Here is an 18,896-nt window from a genome sequence, read left to right on the forward strand (position 1 = left end):
CTCAAACTTCATATATTATTTTAATTATTATATGAAATCAGATCTCAATTGTAAAATGTTGTTTATTTGTTTGATGATGACACAACAATGGCATATGTAAACGTTTTTGAAATCCTCTTTAATAAATGAGTATCAAATTTTGGATTAGATTATTATTTAATAGCATTAACCTCAAAAAGTATATATATATATATATATATATATATATATATATATATATATATATATATATATATATATATATATATATATACTTTAGGTAAGAAGAATTGGCTAAACACAAAGTGGCACATGTTATGTTACACGAATACAACCACCCTGTCCACTTATGTATATCTCCTATCATAAACCCTTAACATGAACCTATCATAAAACCCTGCCCTAGTTTTCCACTTAGTTTATTTCACATTTGAAAATTTAGTAACGGTATATGTTACGTTTCACCAAAAATGGAATTCTGTCTGTCGTCCCTAGATAAATCTTGATTTAGTTTTAGCTTAACAAATGTTTAATGTTAAAAAACTAATGGAAGTGATGGTGACTCACTTATAATCTAATGCTTAAAAGAGTTTATCACCATAACTTTAAGCCGTCACGCCACAAATGTAATTTCCAAAGGGTTCTTGTTTCTTTCACTAAACCTTCAACCTGTTGTAGATATAATAACTGCTGCAATGGGACATGCACTGGCCTCAGAAGGTGGTTTCTGCGCAGGAAGTCACCGAGTTATTGATCACCAAGTATCTACAACTGATAATAGCAACATACTTACATTTTCTTATATATATATATATATATATATATATATATATATATATAACATCAATGTAATTGCAATTTCTTACTCATAAAATACAATGATTGTATTTGTGCAAAATTAAGTATTTTGCTATTATAGGTTAAAAAAAAGTAGATTGCTATTATCGGTTAATAAATGTAAAGTAGGTTGCTTTGATGAGTAAAAAAATAAAGTGGATTGCTCATGTTTGTGTAGAAGGTGAGCAGCTCTGGGTATGTGTTTTCTGCATCTCTTCCCCCATACTTGGCAATTTCTGCTATTGATGTCATAGAAGACCCTCAACTCATAACAAAGTTAAGAGATAATTCTAAAATATTAACCACAGGTTTATAATTTGTTTGTCTCCCAATTTTATTTTATGAAAATTACACTATTTCATATTATTCAGATGTCTTATGAATAATATTACAGGATTGTAAGATAGATATACAAGGGTTGGAACTTGAAAGTGATGTAATGTCACCTCTTGTTTTCCTCAAACTAAAAAAATCCACAGGGTCTGTGAATTACTCGAAGATCTTGCTGATTGCGTAAGTCTCTCTTTTTTTTTCCATCAAGTAAATGACCATTTTACCCTTTTTGTTTGTTGAATAACGAATGATATAAATAACTACAGGTATTTAAGGAACACTAACAACTTCTAAACGATCAATGGTGGATAAATGCAAGCTGCCTGTGGGGATCAGAATAGATGTATGTCTCAGCTGCTCATGCAGAATCTGATCTGAAGAAAGCATGTGAAGCATTGAACAACAATTTTGTGTATTTTTTTTTTTGGTAGTGATGATGATTTATTTTACCATTTTTTGAGATGCTAAGTTGGTTTTTTGTTCATATGTATGTGCTTCCCCTGTTAACTTTGTAATTTCAGTTTAATTTATACAACATAATTTTTGTAATTCATCCAATTACTCCCACATGTATAAAGGAGGTAAAACTCTGAGTGATGCTGCAAAAGGGTTAACTCATTGTAATCTCCCATTAGCATCATCCTTTAGATTCAACAGGTCTTCAGTTGACATGGCGGCTGCTGGTGGTGGTGGGTTGTGACTTTCCAGTGGAGGAAGAGGAACTGCCTTTATTTCATCTATTTTTCCATTATCATACACCATCTTTCTTTCACTTTAAAATCAAAATTTCATCTGTAATCTTTTGCACTTTCTTTTCCCCTGAAAACTTGAACCTAAAAATCTTAACACTTGTCTGCATAAAAAGGAAAAACCAACACTTTGGATATACATTTCCATAATCACAAACTAAAGTCTCATTTTCTTTTTGAGATTTGTGGTGCTACATTATTATATATATGAAATATTTCAATGGTTATAATGAATGGTCCGATTTTAAGGGTATTTTAAGATGCACTATCGCGTTGTTTTTAATCAAATAATCAATTGTCTTGTAAAAAGAAAATCAAAGATTTCATGTTATACTTTTGTGTGTAAATATTTAATCTCAAAAGAATTCCTTTTTTTTTTCTTTTCTTTTCTTTTTTAATTTTTTGGTTTTATCTTACTTTTGGTTTTGGGTTTTTTCCATATGAAAACTGTTCAAATTATATATATATATATATATATATATATATATATATATATATATATATATATATATATATATATATATATATAAAAACAAGAAAAATTCCAAAACTCCTAACATTTTATTTGAAAATGCACAACTTAAGCCATATTATAAAAGTTTAGGTACTGAAATGTAAAAGTATATGAAACAGAAGCATCCAAATTGTAAATTATTTCATATCAGCAATTTCATGATGCTATTCCTTCAACCACCTTTGTGCCGATTTGCATATCACGATACCGGAATCAGCTCACCGGAGATTTGATGCTACAAAATGTCGTTGGTTCAACGACAACCGACCGATTCGTCGGATTGCATGCTACCGGGACCACCCTCTCGCAACAATGGTGGATCTGCTGACCTCGTATCAACCGGCCTCCTCGCATATGCCGCCGGTAGCACCGTTCCTATCGTCGATACTCACTCCATGCAACTCGTCTGCGTCTTTCCTATCCCTCCTCCTGCTGCCACCTCCGGTGCCAGCAACACATCCTCCTCCTCCTCACTGTCCCCTTATGTCACCTCTGTCCGTTGGTGCCCTACGACACTCCGTCTAGACCTTCTCTCCCATGACCTTTATTCGTCCCATTCTCACCTTCTCCTCGCCGCCGGCGACCGCCAAGGCCGTATTTGCCTCCTCGACCTTCGCCAAAAATCAGCCCCTTCGCTCTTCCTCCAAACCGATCAGAACTCCAAACTTGGAATCCAAGACCTTTGCTGGATCCAAGCCCGATCCGACTCATGGATAATCGCTGCCCTAATGGGACCATCACTCCTCGCTCTCTTCAACATCCCCACCGGACGTTGCTTCTTCAAATACGATGCATCGCCAGAACTCTTCTCGTGTATTAAACGTGACCCTTTCGATTCACGCCATTTATGCGCCATAGGTTTAAAAGGCCTTCTCCTGTCAATCAAAGTCCTTGGGGACGTGTCCGATTCTGATGTCGTATTGGAAGAACTCAAAATCCCTACAGATGTATCTGAGTTGAATAAGCTTGAGAGAGAAGTCGGTATCGGCGTTGGTTCAGCCGCTACACTAAATAATTCCCCGACGACGGCGACGTTGCCAACTTATGCAGTCAAACTCGCGTTTTCGCCTCATTGGAGACACATTTTGTATGTTACTTTTCCGAGGGAATTAGTCGTGTTTGATCTGCAGTACGAAACGGCTCTGTCTCGTTCCAGTTTACCGAGAGGATGTGGGAAGTTTCTCGACGTGTTGCCGGACTCAAGTATGGAGCTGGTTTATTGTGCTCACCTCGACGGCCGACTTAGTGCTTGGCGACGAAAAGAGTGAGTCATTATTGTCGCTTAACCAAAAAGCAAAACATATATGGTTTGCTTATTTGTGCCATTGTTATAGTCAATCTCTGATTTCATTATTGCAGTGTCGTTTAGAATTGCATAAGGTTTAGGAGTTTTAGGGAATCGGAAAACCTAATAATTTGCATATCACCGCAGAGGAGAACAGGTGCACGAGAAGTGTCTCATGGAAGAATTGATGCCCTCAATTGGCACATCGGTCCCAACTTCCTCAGTTCTTGCAGTTGTCATCTCTCAATCAGATGCCACCCTCCAAAATGTCGGCAAGCATTTTTCCGATGGACATCGACCTTCATCTCCTGACAACGAATTTGATATGGATTTTGATAATCCTTTTGATTTTCGTGATGATTCACATATCATTTGTAGAACACATTTTATATCCATTTCTGATGATGGAAAAATATGGAATTGGCTTCTCACTTCTGAAGACCCCACAGATAATCCAAAAGATACATTTGACCCTGCACATGTTGCAGAAGTCCGTAAAGATCCATCAACCTCTACTGTAAGCCAGGATAAGCTAACGCTCAAGGTTAATAACTAATACTAAACTATGGCTATTCAATTTCTATAAGTTCAAAGTTATGATTCTATTATCCTTATAAATCACGCATTTTGTGAATCAAAATCTTGGTGCAGATCAGTCTTGTTGGTCAACTTCATCTCCTTTCTTCAACACTGACATTGTTGGCTGTCCCTTCTCCTTCTTTGACAGCAACTTTGGCAAGTGAGTTGTTATATCTGTACTTTCTAGTTTTCCTTATGATTCTTTAAAACTTCATTTTTACATTCATCAGTTAGTGAATGAGACATTTATGATATGTGATGTGAAGGTGGTGGAAACCATCCTGCTGTGGCTGTTCCACTGGTTGCTTTGGGAACTCAAAATGGTTCAATTGATGTTATTGATGTTTCTGCAAATGCTGTAGCTGCAAGTTTTTCTGTACATAATAATCTTGTAAGAGGGTTACGGTGGCTTGGAAACACTAGACTTGTCTCATTCTCATACAGTCCGGTATTAAACATACTAAAAAACCTCCAAATAAATCTTTGTATTTTTATAAATGTTTTATAAAAGTTATGTACTCAATACAGGGAAGTGAGAAGTCTGGTAGCTATGTTAATAGGCTTGTCGTTACATGCCTTCGGAGTGGTCATAATCGAGCATTTAGGGTTTTACAAAAGCCTGAACGTGCATCAATAAGAGCTCTCCGTGTGTCATCTTCCGGAAGGTTGTTCTTGAAAAGGAGTATTGGTTGTTTTACTACTTCACCTAAATATAGAAGTGTTTTTTTTTCTTTTTTGTTTAAGTATGCATTCTTGTGGATGTTTTAATGATATATTTTCTTGATATATTTTGTAGGTATCTTTTGATCTTGTTTCGTGATGCACCTGTGGAAGTTTGGGCAATGACAAAAACTCCAATTATGGTAAAATGGCTGATTGTTTTCCTAGTTTCAAGGGATAATTACAAGTCAACAAAGTGGCCAACTTTTTAACCCTTTATACAAATTGACCACAATGAAAATGGTTAAATTGCTTTATGAATGGTTACAACCATAAAAGAACTTAAAAACCTTTGAAAAGAAAGAATCATATTTGGAACTCTACAAAAGTATATGTGTGGGGATTTAGTCAATCTTGTACATATATTGTAGTATTTTTGTTTTTGCAGCTTAGGTCTTTAGCTCTTCCATTCACAGTTTTGGAGTGGACTCTTCCTACTGTTCCACGTCCCTCTCATAGTGGAGCCTCTAGACATTCTGTATCTAATTCTCAAGACAACACTTCTGCAGCATCTGAAGGAGCCTCTACAGACACTAGTGAGCTTCTATTCTCTGCTAAATTTTACATACTTGATTTAATATTTTATACTTTATCCCTTTCTTACTATAAATGAAATAAGGTTTTCATCCTCAAAAGTCAAAATTAACTTGCAGATGGAGCTCAAGAAGATTTTACAGAGACTTTTTCATTTGGTTTAGTAAATGGCTCTTGCGGGGTGTTTGAAGTTCATGGACGAAGGATCCGAGATTTCAGGTACTTTTTATCATCCATTTCTTCCATATATATAGCATTTTTTTCTTAATCAATTTTTTTTATATATTATAAGTTGATGATACGTATTTGTTATTTGCAGACCAAAGTGGCCTGACTCCTCATTTGTTTCTACTGAAGGGATGGTGACAGCTATGGCTTATCGTATGCCTCATGTGGTTAGTTTCTTTTTTTATATATATATATATATAATATTAAAAGATTTTGTCACTGACTTATTTATATTTATATATGTGTAAAAAGGTTATGGGGGACAGATTAGGAAATGTAAGGTGGTGGGATGTGACAACTGGACAATCTTCCTCTTTCAACACTCACAGAGAAGGCATTAGAAGAATCAAATTCTCCCCTGTTGTTCCTGGAGATCGCAGCCTTGGACGTATTGCTGTTTTGTTTAATGACAACACATTTTCTGTTTTTGATCTTGTAACTTTCTTTCTTACTCATTATTTATGTCATATATTTTCTGGTACTTTCAATCTTTTTTTATCAAGGCTGTAATTTTTTTCCAGGATTCACAGGATCCTTTAGCAAATTCCCTATTACAGACACGGTTTCCAGGAACACTTGTGTTGGAGCTTGATTGGTTACCTGTACGAACTGATAAAAATGATCCATTGGTATTGTGTATTGCTGGAGCTGATAGTAGCTTTCGCCTTGTTCAAGTTAACATGTATGCATCACTTTTTTTTTTTACTTTGTTTTCAAGATATATATATATATATATATATATATATATATTTATGACCAAAACATATTATCCAGTACTAACATTGTATAATCTTTTTTTCCATTCAGTGATACAAAAAGTGGTTATGATGCCCAACCTGGATCTGTGAAGGAACGATTTAGGCCAATGCCTTTATGTTCCCCTGTACTACTTCCTACATCACATGCCTTGGTAAGATTGACTTTATTCACACTAATATCATATGGTTTATATGATCTTTTTGTTTTATACTATTAAAATATCCTCTTTTTTTAACCACAGGCATTGCGGTTAATCTTGCAATATGGGGTAAAGCCTTCATGGTTTAACACATGCAGTTCAATTCCAGATAAGGGTGGAGATTCAGATTCCCAAATATCAAGAAGTTCATCAGCATCTGTTGGAGACCTTCGTAGTTATTTAATTGATTTATCACCTATTGGTGACTCTGTTGTCCCTGAGTTACTTCTTAAAGCATTAGAGCCTTACCGAAGAGAAGGTAAAGCTTTATTTTCAGCCTAAATGCAACATATACAACATACTATAAGTAGAATGATGTGATAATAAAAAAGTTTGTTTTGTTTTGGTTTGAATCAGGTTGTGTGCTTGATGATGAGAGGGTGAGACAATATGGTAGTATAGTGAATAAAGGTTGTGCTGCAAGGTTTTTTTTTGCAGCTGCAATATTTGGTGAAACTTTGGAGGCTTGTTTTTGGTTGCAATTGCCACGTGCATTAAAGCACTCACTGAATATGCTGGCTACCAAGTCTTTGCAAAAAGCACCTGTGAAATTGGCATCTACCATTGATGAGTCAGCTGTACTAAGTAGGATGTTCACCATGAAGAGGAGATCTGTACCACGGTTAACAAACTCAAATTCACTCGTAAGTTTTAGGTGGTATAATTATAATTATAATGGAATGGAATGGAATGGTTAATTCCATTGGAATGGACCATTGATTCCTTTCATTTTCTTCATTTCATTCCTTAGCCATGTTGTTTGATTATTCCATCATGAATGGAGGACAGAGTAATGGTGAACTTAGGATGATGGCTTTTGCACAAGAAGAGTTATGGGAAAATGCTAGTGAGCGTATTACTTGGCATGAAAACTTGGAGGGTGAACAAGCTATTCAAAACCAAGTCCATGAGTTAGTTTTCATCTCTTTTTCATTTTCTCTTAGATGTTTGTAGGTAGAAGTTTTTGTTCTTAAGGCATTGTGGTGTGGATGAATGATTTATTATTTATAAATAATAGGCTAGTGACAGTTGGTAACTTGGATGCTGCTGTGAATTTACTGCTTTCAACTCCTCCAGAGAGCTCCTTCTTCTACCCAAATGCTTTGCGTGCTGTTGCTCTTTCATCTGCTGTCTCAAGATCTCTAAATGAACTTGCAGTAAAGGTAACATAAAATTTACATATCATCTTTTTTATTTTATTTTTCCACCATAATATATATATATATATATATATATATATATATATATATATATATATATATATATATATATATATATATATATTAGGTGGTTGCAGCAAATATGGTGAGGACTGACAGGTCATTATCTGGCACACACCTCCTCTGTGCTGTTGGGAGATATCAAGAAGCTTGTTCACAGGTGCTGATTGCTCTCATGTCATGTCATTCACATTGATTTTATACTTATATATATATATATATATATATATATATATATATAAGATTAGATTTAGAATTCCATCATGAATCAAGATTGTTTTTTATTATGTTTGTCAGCTGCAAGATGCAGGGTGTTGGACAGATGCTGCAACCTTAGCAGCAACACATTTAAAAGGAAGTGATTATTCAAGGTACTTTATTTATTAATCTCTTCTTTACAATTCAATTCCTACTTTAATCATTAGTACCTACATATTTACTACTTATCTTGTATGATATATATAAGGGAGTTGATTCTTCCACTGACCATTTTGATAAATCCACTTAAATCATAAATATATGACAACTATGCCTTCATTTAAATTTATACTGTTTTTATTTTGGTATCTAATTATTTGTCGACCAATTCCACCAAAAAAACATTTAATGGATAGTTTATACTTTGTTACCCTCTTTTCATCTACTCTCCTTATTTAAACCACCATATTTTATTTTATTTTAACATTTCACCCCTCATTTTAGTATTTATTATTCTTTTTCTTTTTTGGTTATTTTTTATATCAACGACCCTTTTTTAAAAAGATTATGATTCTTGTGAATATTGACGGCTATGATTTTGTTTATTCTGAATATAAAAAAAAAATATATTAATTTTCTTGATTATGATTAGGGATGTTATTCGGTCGGTTTAATCAATTATCAATTTGTGTCATTTGGTTTGATTGATTTTTTGACTTCCAATATATTAACTGAACCGAACCAAATAAGGTTTGATTTAATCGTTTTCGGTTTTAAATGAGTCGATTTAATTGGTTCGGTTTCCGTTAAATCCGAATAACAAACATTTGAACAACTAATCAAGTGAGAATATTTATTAATAATAACAAAAGAGTGGCTAAACTAAAAGCCCAAAATAACATACAATAGTTGAAATTAATAATGTGTATAGTTATATCATATAAGTAGTTTGAATATTTTTGATAGACAACATTTATTGTGATTTAATTTGATATGTATGAGTTTGAAGTTGTGTTTTTTTTTCTTGTTAAGTAGTTTACTGTATAATAGTTTATCATAGTATGTTTATAAGCTCTTAAAAATAAGTGCTCATGATTAAAAAAAATCACTAAAGAAGAAAAATAAAATAAGAATTAAAATGAGGGGTGAAATGTCAAAAAGGAAAATTATGATGGTTTAAATAAGCAGCAATGAGAAAAACAAGGGGTATAAACTATCTATGGAATGTCTTTTGGTATAACCGGACGTAATGGGCTCACGGATAATTAGGATCCATAAAACAAGAAAATACATTACAAATTTGAACAAGGGTATAGTTGTCAATACGGTTATAGTTTCAGTGAATTTATCAAAATCCTCATGTGGAAGAATCAGCGGCCTATATATAATAAAACAAGACAATAAAAATCACAACATTTTGTTTCAAAGTCTTCGTATTAAGAGAAATATTTCCAATTAGTTAGTTTTAGTTAATATATATTTTTTTGTCTGTAGGGTAATGCAAAGATGGGCAGGACACGTGTTGAATGCCGAACATAACATGTGGAGGTATCAGTTATCATCATTTGTTTTCAGTAAAAAATAAAATATAAAAAAAAGTTTTCAAAATTACCTAGCGTATATGTATATGTATTTGTCCTTAATTTCAGGGCCCTAATAATGTATGTAGCAGCGGGATGTTTACAAGAAGCATTAGCGGTGTTGCGTGAGGCTCATCGACCAGATAGCGCCGCCATGTTCATCATAGCCTGCCGGGAAATTCATGGAGAGTTTATAGAAGGGTTAGATCCAAACGACGACGCATCTGCCACAATCAAGGAAAAATTGGTTGTGTTACGAGGATTAAACCCAGAAAGTGAAGAAGTCATTGGTGTCGGGGAGTTATACACAAAATACCAACAGGAATTAGTTCATCTCTGCATGGATTCACAACCATATTCCGATTAAAATTTCGGAAATCCCCCAACCTACGTACTCATATTAAAGCATATTGTACTACACTTAAAAACAACAAGAAGAAGATTAAACCTCACTATACACCGAATTACGAATTACATCCTTGTGGTTATATATATATATATATATATATATATATATATATATATATATATATATATATATATATATATATATATATATATTCACATACATTACGAATTTAGACTACAACTTTAAAATTTTAGTAATAATAATATCAGTCTAAAGTAAGTATTTTACTCCTTTCACCTTCTTCCTTGTTACACTAGGTTAAGTACGTTCATGAGAAGTAACAAAAGATTAAAAGGAAAACAATAAAATAATTCCCTTGGGGGTGGGAGTGGGACTCGGCCACCTCTCTCTTTCCATAGCTAGGTTTTTCTTGTTTTTCAATATGTGTGTTGGTGGAAGGATGTCTCTCATATAAAGCCTGAAAGTTCAAATCTCTTTAAAAACAAAATGAGTAGTTAGAATGTGTGGTTGTTGTTCTAAAAAAAGGTTATGAGTTTAAACAAAAATCATGACTTCAAAGTTGGAAAGTTTTGCAAAAGTGAAAACATGTTCATGTTGAATACTTGGTTTTGATATAATGGGGTGTTTGAGATTGCTTATTTAAAACAACTATGTTTATTTGTAAAATTGTTTATTAGCTTTTTTGACGAAAAATTGGAGTTTATAAAAAATATTTGTGTTAACTTATCCGATATAAAATGCAATAAGTTGATAGTTGTTTTTTTAATGTTTGACAGTTTCTACTTATAGATGTAAAATGACCAATAAAGACTAGATATATATTGATATTAGACGAATACTCACGCGTTGTGCAGAATACAACAATATATTTGAAATTTTTATAAATATATGTTTTTTTAAATATATCAATGGCGTTGTTAACTCTTATATAATAAATCTTATAATAAGTTGGTATAAACATTGTTTGATTTGAATTATATGATAATGTAGATATCTTTTAAAATTCTATAATCTCAATTGTCACAATGACCTCTACGCACATGTTACTAATGAATAAAATTAAATATAATATATTGTTAATGGTATTTATAGTTTTTGTTATGATTAATTGATTTTATAAAGTTTATTTGCTTAAGATTTTAATTTTTATCATTATAATTATTTAAAACATCAAAAATTGCTTTTGTTTTTAAAGGCAACACTATAATTTTTGTATATAATGTTACTTTTAACTATTATTGTTGTAAGTGATTTAAAATAACGTATTTGAAAACTCCTAATTATTTTAATTTGGTTTCAGAAATTTAACTTTTTTAAAATTTATTTGATGAATATTATTAGTTTCTTTGATTGTAATTATTTAAAACAAACATTGTTTTTGTTTTTAAATATAACATTATAATTTTTTATATAATTTACTTTTAACTATTTTTATTGTAAGTTATTTTTAAGTTGTTTATTTGAAAATTCTTAATGATTATAAAAAAAAAAATAGTTTCATACTTTTTTTTGTTACATTAGGATTACAATTTAAGGGTAACTTTATAACTTATAATTTTTAACTATTTATAAAATAGTCTCGTTTTTTTTCAAGTTTAACTGAAATTTTGATTTAAGTTATAATTTAACTATTTGGCATAAAGTCGTAAATTATACAAAAGTTGTGACTTTAAAATGACAATTACTCACATACGACAACATATTTAAACTAATAAGTTAACTATAATATGTTAAAAAGTAAAAGTCATGATTTTATGATATTTTAATATTATCGTTTAGTTAATTTATGATTAGAATTTTGTTTTTACACAACAATGGCATATGTAAACGTTTTTGAAATGTATTTATTAAATTAGTATCAAATTTTGGATTAGATCATTATTTAATAGCATTAACCTCAAAATATATTTACTTTAGGTAAGAAGAATTGGTTAAGCACAAAGTGGCTGTAACACCCATAAAATTTGAGCCAAATTAAAACATTTTAAATCATTCAAAAACCATTACGTTCATACAACTCGTTTTCAAAATAGTTTAAACATCAGAGTATCCCCCAGAACCATATCATATAAATCATAAAACATGAGGAGCGGTACGATCACGCCTTCACCTTGCCACGATCTCCTAAAGTTCCTGAAACAATACACTGAAACTATAAGCCCGAAAGCTTAGTGAGTTACCCCCAAAATACCAACCACACATATCATACTCATAACATATCATAAATAGAACAGTTATCCACATCGGGTCTACTGTGTAACTGGTCCGCCCGCACCGGGCCTTCAGTCCACCTGGTCCACCCTCCGAGTCTAGCCATGTACGTCGAGTCTACAGTGTGATTGGTCCGCCCGCATCGGGCCTTCAATCCACCTGGTCCACTCTCTGAGTCTACAGTATGACTGGTCCGCCCGCACCGGGCCTTTAGTTGGCCTGGTCCACTCTCCGAGCCTCGGCACGTCTGGTCCGCCCTCTTGGGGCCTTCAGCCTATCCGGACCGCTCGCTGGGCCTTCGGAACATCCGGTCCGCCCTGGGTATGTTGGCCTACAGCACAAAGCAGGACCCGCCTCAACCCAACCCCCGTCAAACAACCATGTGCACATACAACAATTAATCACATAACAATCCTCAACTAGACAAACAGTCTAACAGATCACATAGCATATCAACATCCTAACCAGGATTCCGACCTAACCGGTAACTAGCATAACATTACCCTATATCCCGGGTACCGACCTTAACCAGGTCACTAACATAACACCATCCTAAATACCAGGATGTAGATCTAGCAAAATAATAACATAACATACAATACCCGGATTTCCATCCGATAAAGGGTCGGCCTTGGTGCCGTAGACCCTGTCGATATAGTGAGGATAACTCACCTTGCAACTGTCGAAATCCTGCAAATCTCTGACCGCTGACTCACCGGGACTCCCAACTATCACATGATAATCACCAAGTTAGAATCCAACATGACTTTCTAGGCCAAGGGCCCACAACACTCATTAAGTCCATCATCCTCTTATTGGGCCAAGACCCAAAACCAAATCCTCATGTAAAGCCCAATATTGGCCCAATTTACTAAATTGGGCCCACCTCACCAAATGGGCCTAGATCCAAGGTCCATAATAATTATTGGGCCCAAATTACTCCATCTATACAGTTCAGTCACGGCCCAAGCCCAGCTAGCCCATCAACAGCCCAATACTTCACGGCCCAATTTCGAAAAACCCAACAGATACGCGGGGCGTACGCACGTCTGTACCAAAAATCCTTCTAGGTGCTTAATGGCTTAAGCACTCAAGCCCATATGCCAGATCTAGTGACAAAAAGGGCCTAGGACTCATAAAGTCTGAAACTTTATCCTGTTTGACGTCCATAAAGCTCTTAACTCAAGGTCTTAACCCATTAAGACCTCCCTACTTCACACATGGGGCAACCAAAGCCATTGGGACCTCATTTTTCTCACTCAAGACCTCTCCTATGGTCTGAAAGGACAACTTATCTTAACCAAAACACATCATGCATCATATTGGGGGTTTTTGGGACAAGAATGGTGTCAAAATTTACAACACTTAGATCTACACAAAATAGATGTCAAGCAAGAAGCTTTATACCTTAAAATAGTTGCAAAAGGTGCTGCTATCTCAGATCTACAAGCTCCAGCCACCAAGGTTCCTTCTTTGCCAACCTCTTCTTTCAACTTCTAAGCTTTCCTTGCCAAACTAAGCTCCACAAGGCCAAACACACCCAATAATGGAAATGGAACGGCTATCTAGGGTTTTCTGAGGATAAGGGAACAGATAAGGAGGCTAGGGTTGATCCCTTATGTTCTTTATATAGTGGCTGGCCCCAAAATTAGGGTTTAATGACTCTGAGCGTACGCTGGGCGTACCTCTAGTACGCTGGGCGTACGCGTCCTTGCACCCGCGAACATTTGCTCTATTACGTTGGGCGTAACCCAGCCTACGCTGGGCGTACCCACGCGTGTCCCAATTGCATGCATGGCCTACTTCGACACCTTTTTCCATTAAGGGCCATAAATGTCACTTTCTTTAAAATGTCATAACTCCTTTATTCTAAATCCGTTCCTGACGAACTTTATATCCACGAAAAGGTGGCGAGAAGCCCTATGCTTCTAACGACACAACCCGGTCCGAAACCTTCTCGAATGAAAACCATTGCCCACAAAAGACCGAAACGCCCTTACTCTTGATCTCGGAAATTCATAAATAAATACTTTTAGAACGGGGCGTTACAGTGGCACATGTTACGTTACAGGAATACAACCCTCCTAACTGTCACCTATGTATATCTCGTATCATAAACCCTCAACTTGAACCTATCATAAAACCCTGCCCTAGTTTTCAACGTAGTTTCTCATTCGAAAATTTAGTAACGGTATATGTTACGTTTCACCAAAAATGGAATTTTGTCTGTTGTCCCTGGATAAATCTTGATTTAGCTTTAGCTTAACAAATGTTTAATGTTAAAAAACTAATGGAAGTGATGGTCACTCACTTATAATATAATGCTTAAAAGAGTTCATCACCATAAATTTAAGCCTTCACGCCACAAATGTAATTTCCAAAGGGTTCTTGTCTCTTTCACTAAACCTTCAACCCGTTGTAGATTACAAAGCTCTTTGCCTAAATATATTCATCTTCTTAGCCTAATAATCTGAGCTTATAAATGTTCTTTTTTTAACTTGATCTTGATCTTGACATTTCCTTTTTATTTCCATGGATTCCGAAAGCAGTTTCGATGAGCGGTATACCCTCACATTCACCAAATCTTCATGGAAAACTCCTCAATGGAAGTATGACGTGTATCTCAACTCCATACATGAAGATCCAGATAGACATGGAAAAACATTTACAGATCATCTATACACAGCTTTAGCTGGAGACGATATACACACTTTTAGAGCTGATGGCTTTGATCAACTGCCACCAAGTGTCAACAATCTTGAGGCAATTGAGGGGTCAAACATTTCAATTGTTATTTTTTCAAAAGAATATGCTTCTTCAAGGTCTTGTCTTGATAAGTTAGTGAAGATCATGGATTGCAAGAAAAGCATCGGACAGTTGGTTCTTCCGGTGTTCCATCATGTTGATCCTAGTGATGTACACAAACAAAGTGGGAGCTTTGAAGCTGCTTTTATAAGCCATGAACATGAAGAGTGTTTTGATCCTGAAAAGATTAAACAATGGCGAGTTGCATTAACCGAGGCTGGAAATCTAGCTGGATGGGATATACAAGATGACATCAATGGCTGGTAATTAACACTTTGATATTCAACTATGCATTCTTCCTTTTTTCACACAAGAGGATTACTAGAATATAAAATAGTTTATATATAAGCAGGTATGCAGAAGAATTCATTGAAGCTATTGTAATGAAGGTTGTGCAAAGATTAAAACGTAACAAGTTTCTTGTAAAGCATCCGGTTGGTTTGCATTCACGTCTCTTGTATCTAAAAAACCTAGTGGCTATATTTGGACAAGAAGATGTGGGTGTAGTTGGGATCTATGGTATGGGTGGCATTGGTAAAACAACCATAGCAAAAGAATTCTATAATGAAGCCATTCATCACTATGAACATACTTGTTTTCTTGAAAATGTTAGAGAAGAATCAAAACAGTTTGATGGTTTAGTTCGTTTACAAGAGCGACTTCTTTCTGCTTTAAAAGGAAAGAATCATAGGGTCACAAGCGTTGACCAGGGGATTGATTTGATAAAAGAAAGGTTAGGTTGTAGGAGAGTTCTTGTTGTTCTTGATGATGTAGACCAGTTGACCCAAATAGATTCTTTAATTGGGGAATCTTTGTGGTTTGGTAAGGGAAGTTTAATCATCATGACAACTAGAGATGAACATCTTCTAGATCAAGCTAAAGTTGATTACAAATACGAGGTTAATGAATTGAACAATGAAGAGTCTTTAATGTTGTTTAACTGGCATGCTTTTAAAAGCCCTATTCCATTAGAATCGTTCAAGAACCTTCTGGAAGACATTGTAAAGTATGTTGGACGACTTCCATTAGCTCTTGAGGTCTTAGGATCTTCTTTATATAACAAGACCATGGAAGAATGCAAAAACACACTTGCGGAACTTAAGAAATTTTCTCCGGACGATGTTTTGGAAAGATTAAGAATAAGTTTTGACACTCTGGATGACACGGAAAAGGATATATTTCTTGATATTGCATGTTTTTTCAATGGAGTCGAAAAAGAATTTGCAATCAAGATATTTGATGGGTGTGGATTCTTTGGAGCAATTGGAATTAGTACCCTTGTAGACAGATGTTTACTGAAAGTCGACATGGATGATAGGGTTAGAATGCATGATCTGGTTCAAGATATGGGAAGAAAAGTTGTGTGGGAGAAGTTTCCTCAAGAGCCCGGAAAACGTACCTGATTGTGGTTGCAAGATGATGTATGTAACGTGTTGATAAAAAATGAGGTATGATCATTATTTTATCTGGAGAATTTTCAAGCTTAAAATCTTTATTTGTAGCAAGTTTTTTAATGCATTTATTTTATATGTTCTTATTAGGGGACCAAAGCGATTGAAGGTATGATATTGGACCTATCGACACAATCTCGTTTTAGTACAAGACCTTTTTCCAAAATGCCAAATTTAAGATTGCTTCAAATCAATAACATAGATCTTGTTGGAAGCTTTAGAGGTCTTTTCAAAGAGTTAAGATGGCTTTGATGGCATCGGTTCCCATTGGAGTCTTTACCAATGGATTTCCATCCTGAAAAACTTATTTCGCTCGATACGCAGAAAAGTAATCTTCATGTATTGTGGCGCCAAACAAAGGTCTAGTTCTTTAATCAAATTTAGTGTGTCACATCTCTATTCTTCATCATCATCTAAACTTTCTTCTCTTTTTATTTTTTTTGGATCAACAGTTTCTTGGTAACTTAACTATGCTTGATCTTCGTGAATCAAAGTCCCTCAAGACAACTCTTAACTTCAATGGAGTACCAAATCTATCCGAATTAAGACTTGGAGGGTGTGAAAAATTATCCAATATTCATACTTCAATCGGGAATTTGGAGAAGCTAGTTAGCTTAGATCTGGAAGAGTGCAAGAATCTCAAAGTTCTTCCAAACAGCATATGCAATATGAAGTCACTCGAAGAACTAAAACTTGGTAAGTGTGTAAAACTTAGAGGACTTCCCCATGAATTTGGGAATCTAAAAAGCTTAAAGACTCTTGATGATAGCCATGTTGGGATCAAACGGTTACCTCACTCAATCGGGGATTTGACTCAGCTCGAGTCTTTGAACCTGAACGGGTGTAGAAACCTCAAGAATCTTCCAAGTAGCATTTTCAATTTGAGATCAATTGCTATTCTACATCTTAAAGGCTGCTCAAGTCTTGAAAGTTTACCAGAGCAATTAGGTGATTGGAAAGGGTTGAGAGAGATTAATGCTAGTGGAACTAGGATTCAACAATTACCTTATTCAATCGGCATGTGTGAGCTTATAAGTCTGTCTATAACCGATTGTTCTACCCTCAAAAGTCTTCCAAACAGTATATGCAAAATGAAGACACTCAACATTCTACGTCTCACTAATTGCTCAAATATACAAGAATTACCAGATGAACTTGGAGATTTGGAACGCTTAGAAGATATTGGTGTTAGTGGAACTAGCATAAAACGATTACCTGATTCTATTCAACAAATACCTTATCTACATACTTTGTTGCTAAACAACTGCAAGACTCTTGAAAGCCTTCTAGGCAGGAATCTAGGGTTATCATTGATTCGAGTTTTAGCACTACGAGATTGTAATCTATCGGATAACGATTTCCCAAATGATATGTGGGATTTGTCAGGGCTAATGGTGTTAGACTTGTCAAACAACAATTTTTCTAGCTTGCTTTCTGGACTTGGTCAACTGTACAATCTTCAGGTGTTATATGTTGGTGGTTGTAAATCATTGTTAAAGCTCCCAGATGTATCAGGTCTTGAAGTTTTAAGGGCTGTAGATTTGAAGTATTGCAGCAAGTTGGTTGAAATCATGGGGTTGGAAAATCTTTCATCTTTACAAGAAATTTACCTGGACGGATGTAGTAGTTTGTCAATGGTGATGGACAACTTCTTTCTTCAGGGATATGGTCGAGGTCTATGTGATAGTAAGTTTTATGTTTCAAGGAGGGGGATTCCAGATTGGTTTGAGTTTCAGGGAGTGGGGGAATCATCAATGTTGATCGATACTGACACAGATACACCTTCTGGTGTTGAAGATGGTTCCTTACATTTGATGATTTGGGTTGATTACTTTTTTGGAGACGATGGTGATAAGTTCTTTCACACTGGTGTTAGGGTTGACAATAAAACAAGTGGTGTTAAATGGAATTGTGAAATTAGGGGGAGACAATCAGTAGAGTCGTGCATGATTCTAGGGCCGATGATTAAAAGTGGAGACAAGATTGAAGTTTCATTTGAGTTGGAAGAACATAGAGATGCCAAAGTGGAGAAGTTTGGAGTTCATCTTGCCTTTTCTTATCAACAACTGTAGCCCTGATGTTGAAGTTAGGTCCCGTTTTACAGTTGTTGACTGAGAAAGTGATGATTGGGAAAGATCAGACGGTAAGAAATGCTGACTGAGTAAGAAACCATATTGTTTGATTGTCCATCTGACTGAATGTGTTGACTGATGAAAAATGACTATTTTACTCTGCTGCTTTTTACAGTGATTTATATATATATATATATATATATATATATATATATATATATATATATATATATATATATATTATGATTAAACTGTAATATATAATTAAACTTT

The 18,896-nt window shown here is 34.8% G+C and overlaps 1 protein-coding gene and 1 pseudogene across 2 annotated transcripts; both read left to right on the plus strand.

The window, feature by feature from the left end:
- Positions 1-2,544: 2,544 nt before the first annotated feature.
- LOC145161122 (uncharacterized) lies at positions 2,545-10,188 on the plus strand. Of its 2 annotated transcripts, XM_079080565.1 has the most exons (20): positions 2,549-3,676; positions 3,845-4,241; positions 4,349-4,436; positions 4,543-4,724; positions 4,805-4,941; positions 5,073-5,139; positions 5,385-5,532; positions 5,650-5,749; positions 5,850-5,925; positions 6,011-6,193; positions 6,280-6,440; positions 6,566-6,668; positions 6,759-6,975; positions 7,074-7,360; positions 7,506-7,627; positions 7,735-7,879; positions 8,004-8,096; positions 8,234-8,307; positions 9,629-9,682; positions 9,784-10,188. In XM_079080565.1, the coding sequence occupies exons 1-20, from the start codon at positions 2,655-2,657 to the stop codon at positions 10,079-10,081; spliced, it is 3,954 nt and encodes a 1,317-aa protein (XP_078936691.1). In that variant the 5' UTR covers positions 2,549-2,654; the 3' UTR covers positions 10,082-10,188. The 2 variants fall into 2 exon arrangements, 1 of the variants encoding a protein (XP_078936691.1); XR_013738368.1 differs by lacking the exons at positions 9,629-9,682; positions 9,784-10,188 and having other exon boundaries at positions 2,545-3,676; positions 8,014-8,096; positions 8,234-8,258.
- A 4,639-nt stretch (positions 10,189-14,827) lies between these two features.
- LOC145158525 (TMV resistance protein N-like) lies at positions 14,828-18,623 on the plus strand (annotated as a pseudogene).
- The last annotated feature ends 273 nt before the right edge of the window (positions 18,624-18,896 follow it).

This window comes from Lactuca virosa, chromosome 2, assembly GCF_052849685.1.
Source record: "Lactuca virosa cultivar CGN04683 chromosome 2, Lactuca_virosa_CGN04683_v6, whole genome shotgun sequence".
Taxonomy (NCBI): Eukaryota; Viridiplantae; Streptophyta; class Magnoliopsida; order Asterales; family Asteraceae; genus Lactuca; species Lactuca virosa.

Bases quoted from the DNA above. Each gene is read 5' to 3' on its own strand.
- LOC145161122 (XM_079080565.1), top strand. From the start codon at position 2,655: ATGTCGTTGGTTCAACGACAACCGACCGATTCGTCGGATTGCATGCTA. The intron at 5,926-6,010 runs GTTAGTTTCTTT...ATGTGTAAAAAG, and splicing joins CTTATCGTATGCCTCATGTG to GTTATGGGGGACAGATTAGG. The intron at 6,194-6,279 runs GTAACTTTCTTT...ATTTTTTTCCAG, and splicing joins CATTTTCTGTTTTTGATCTT to GATTCACAGGATCCTTTAGC.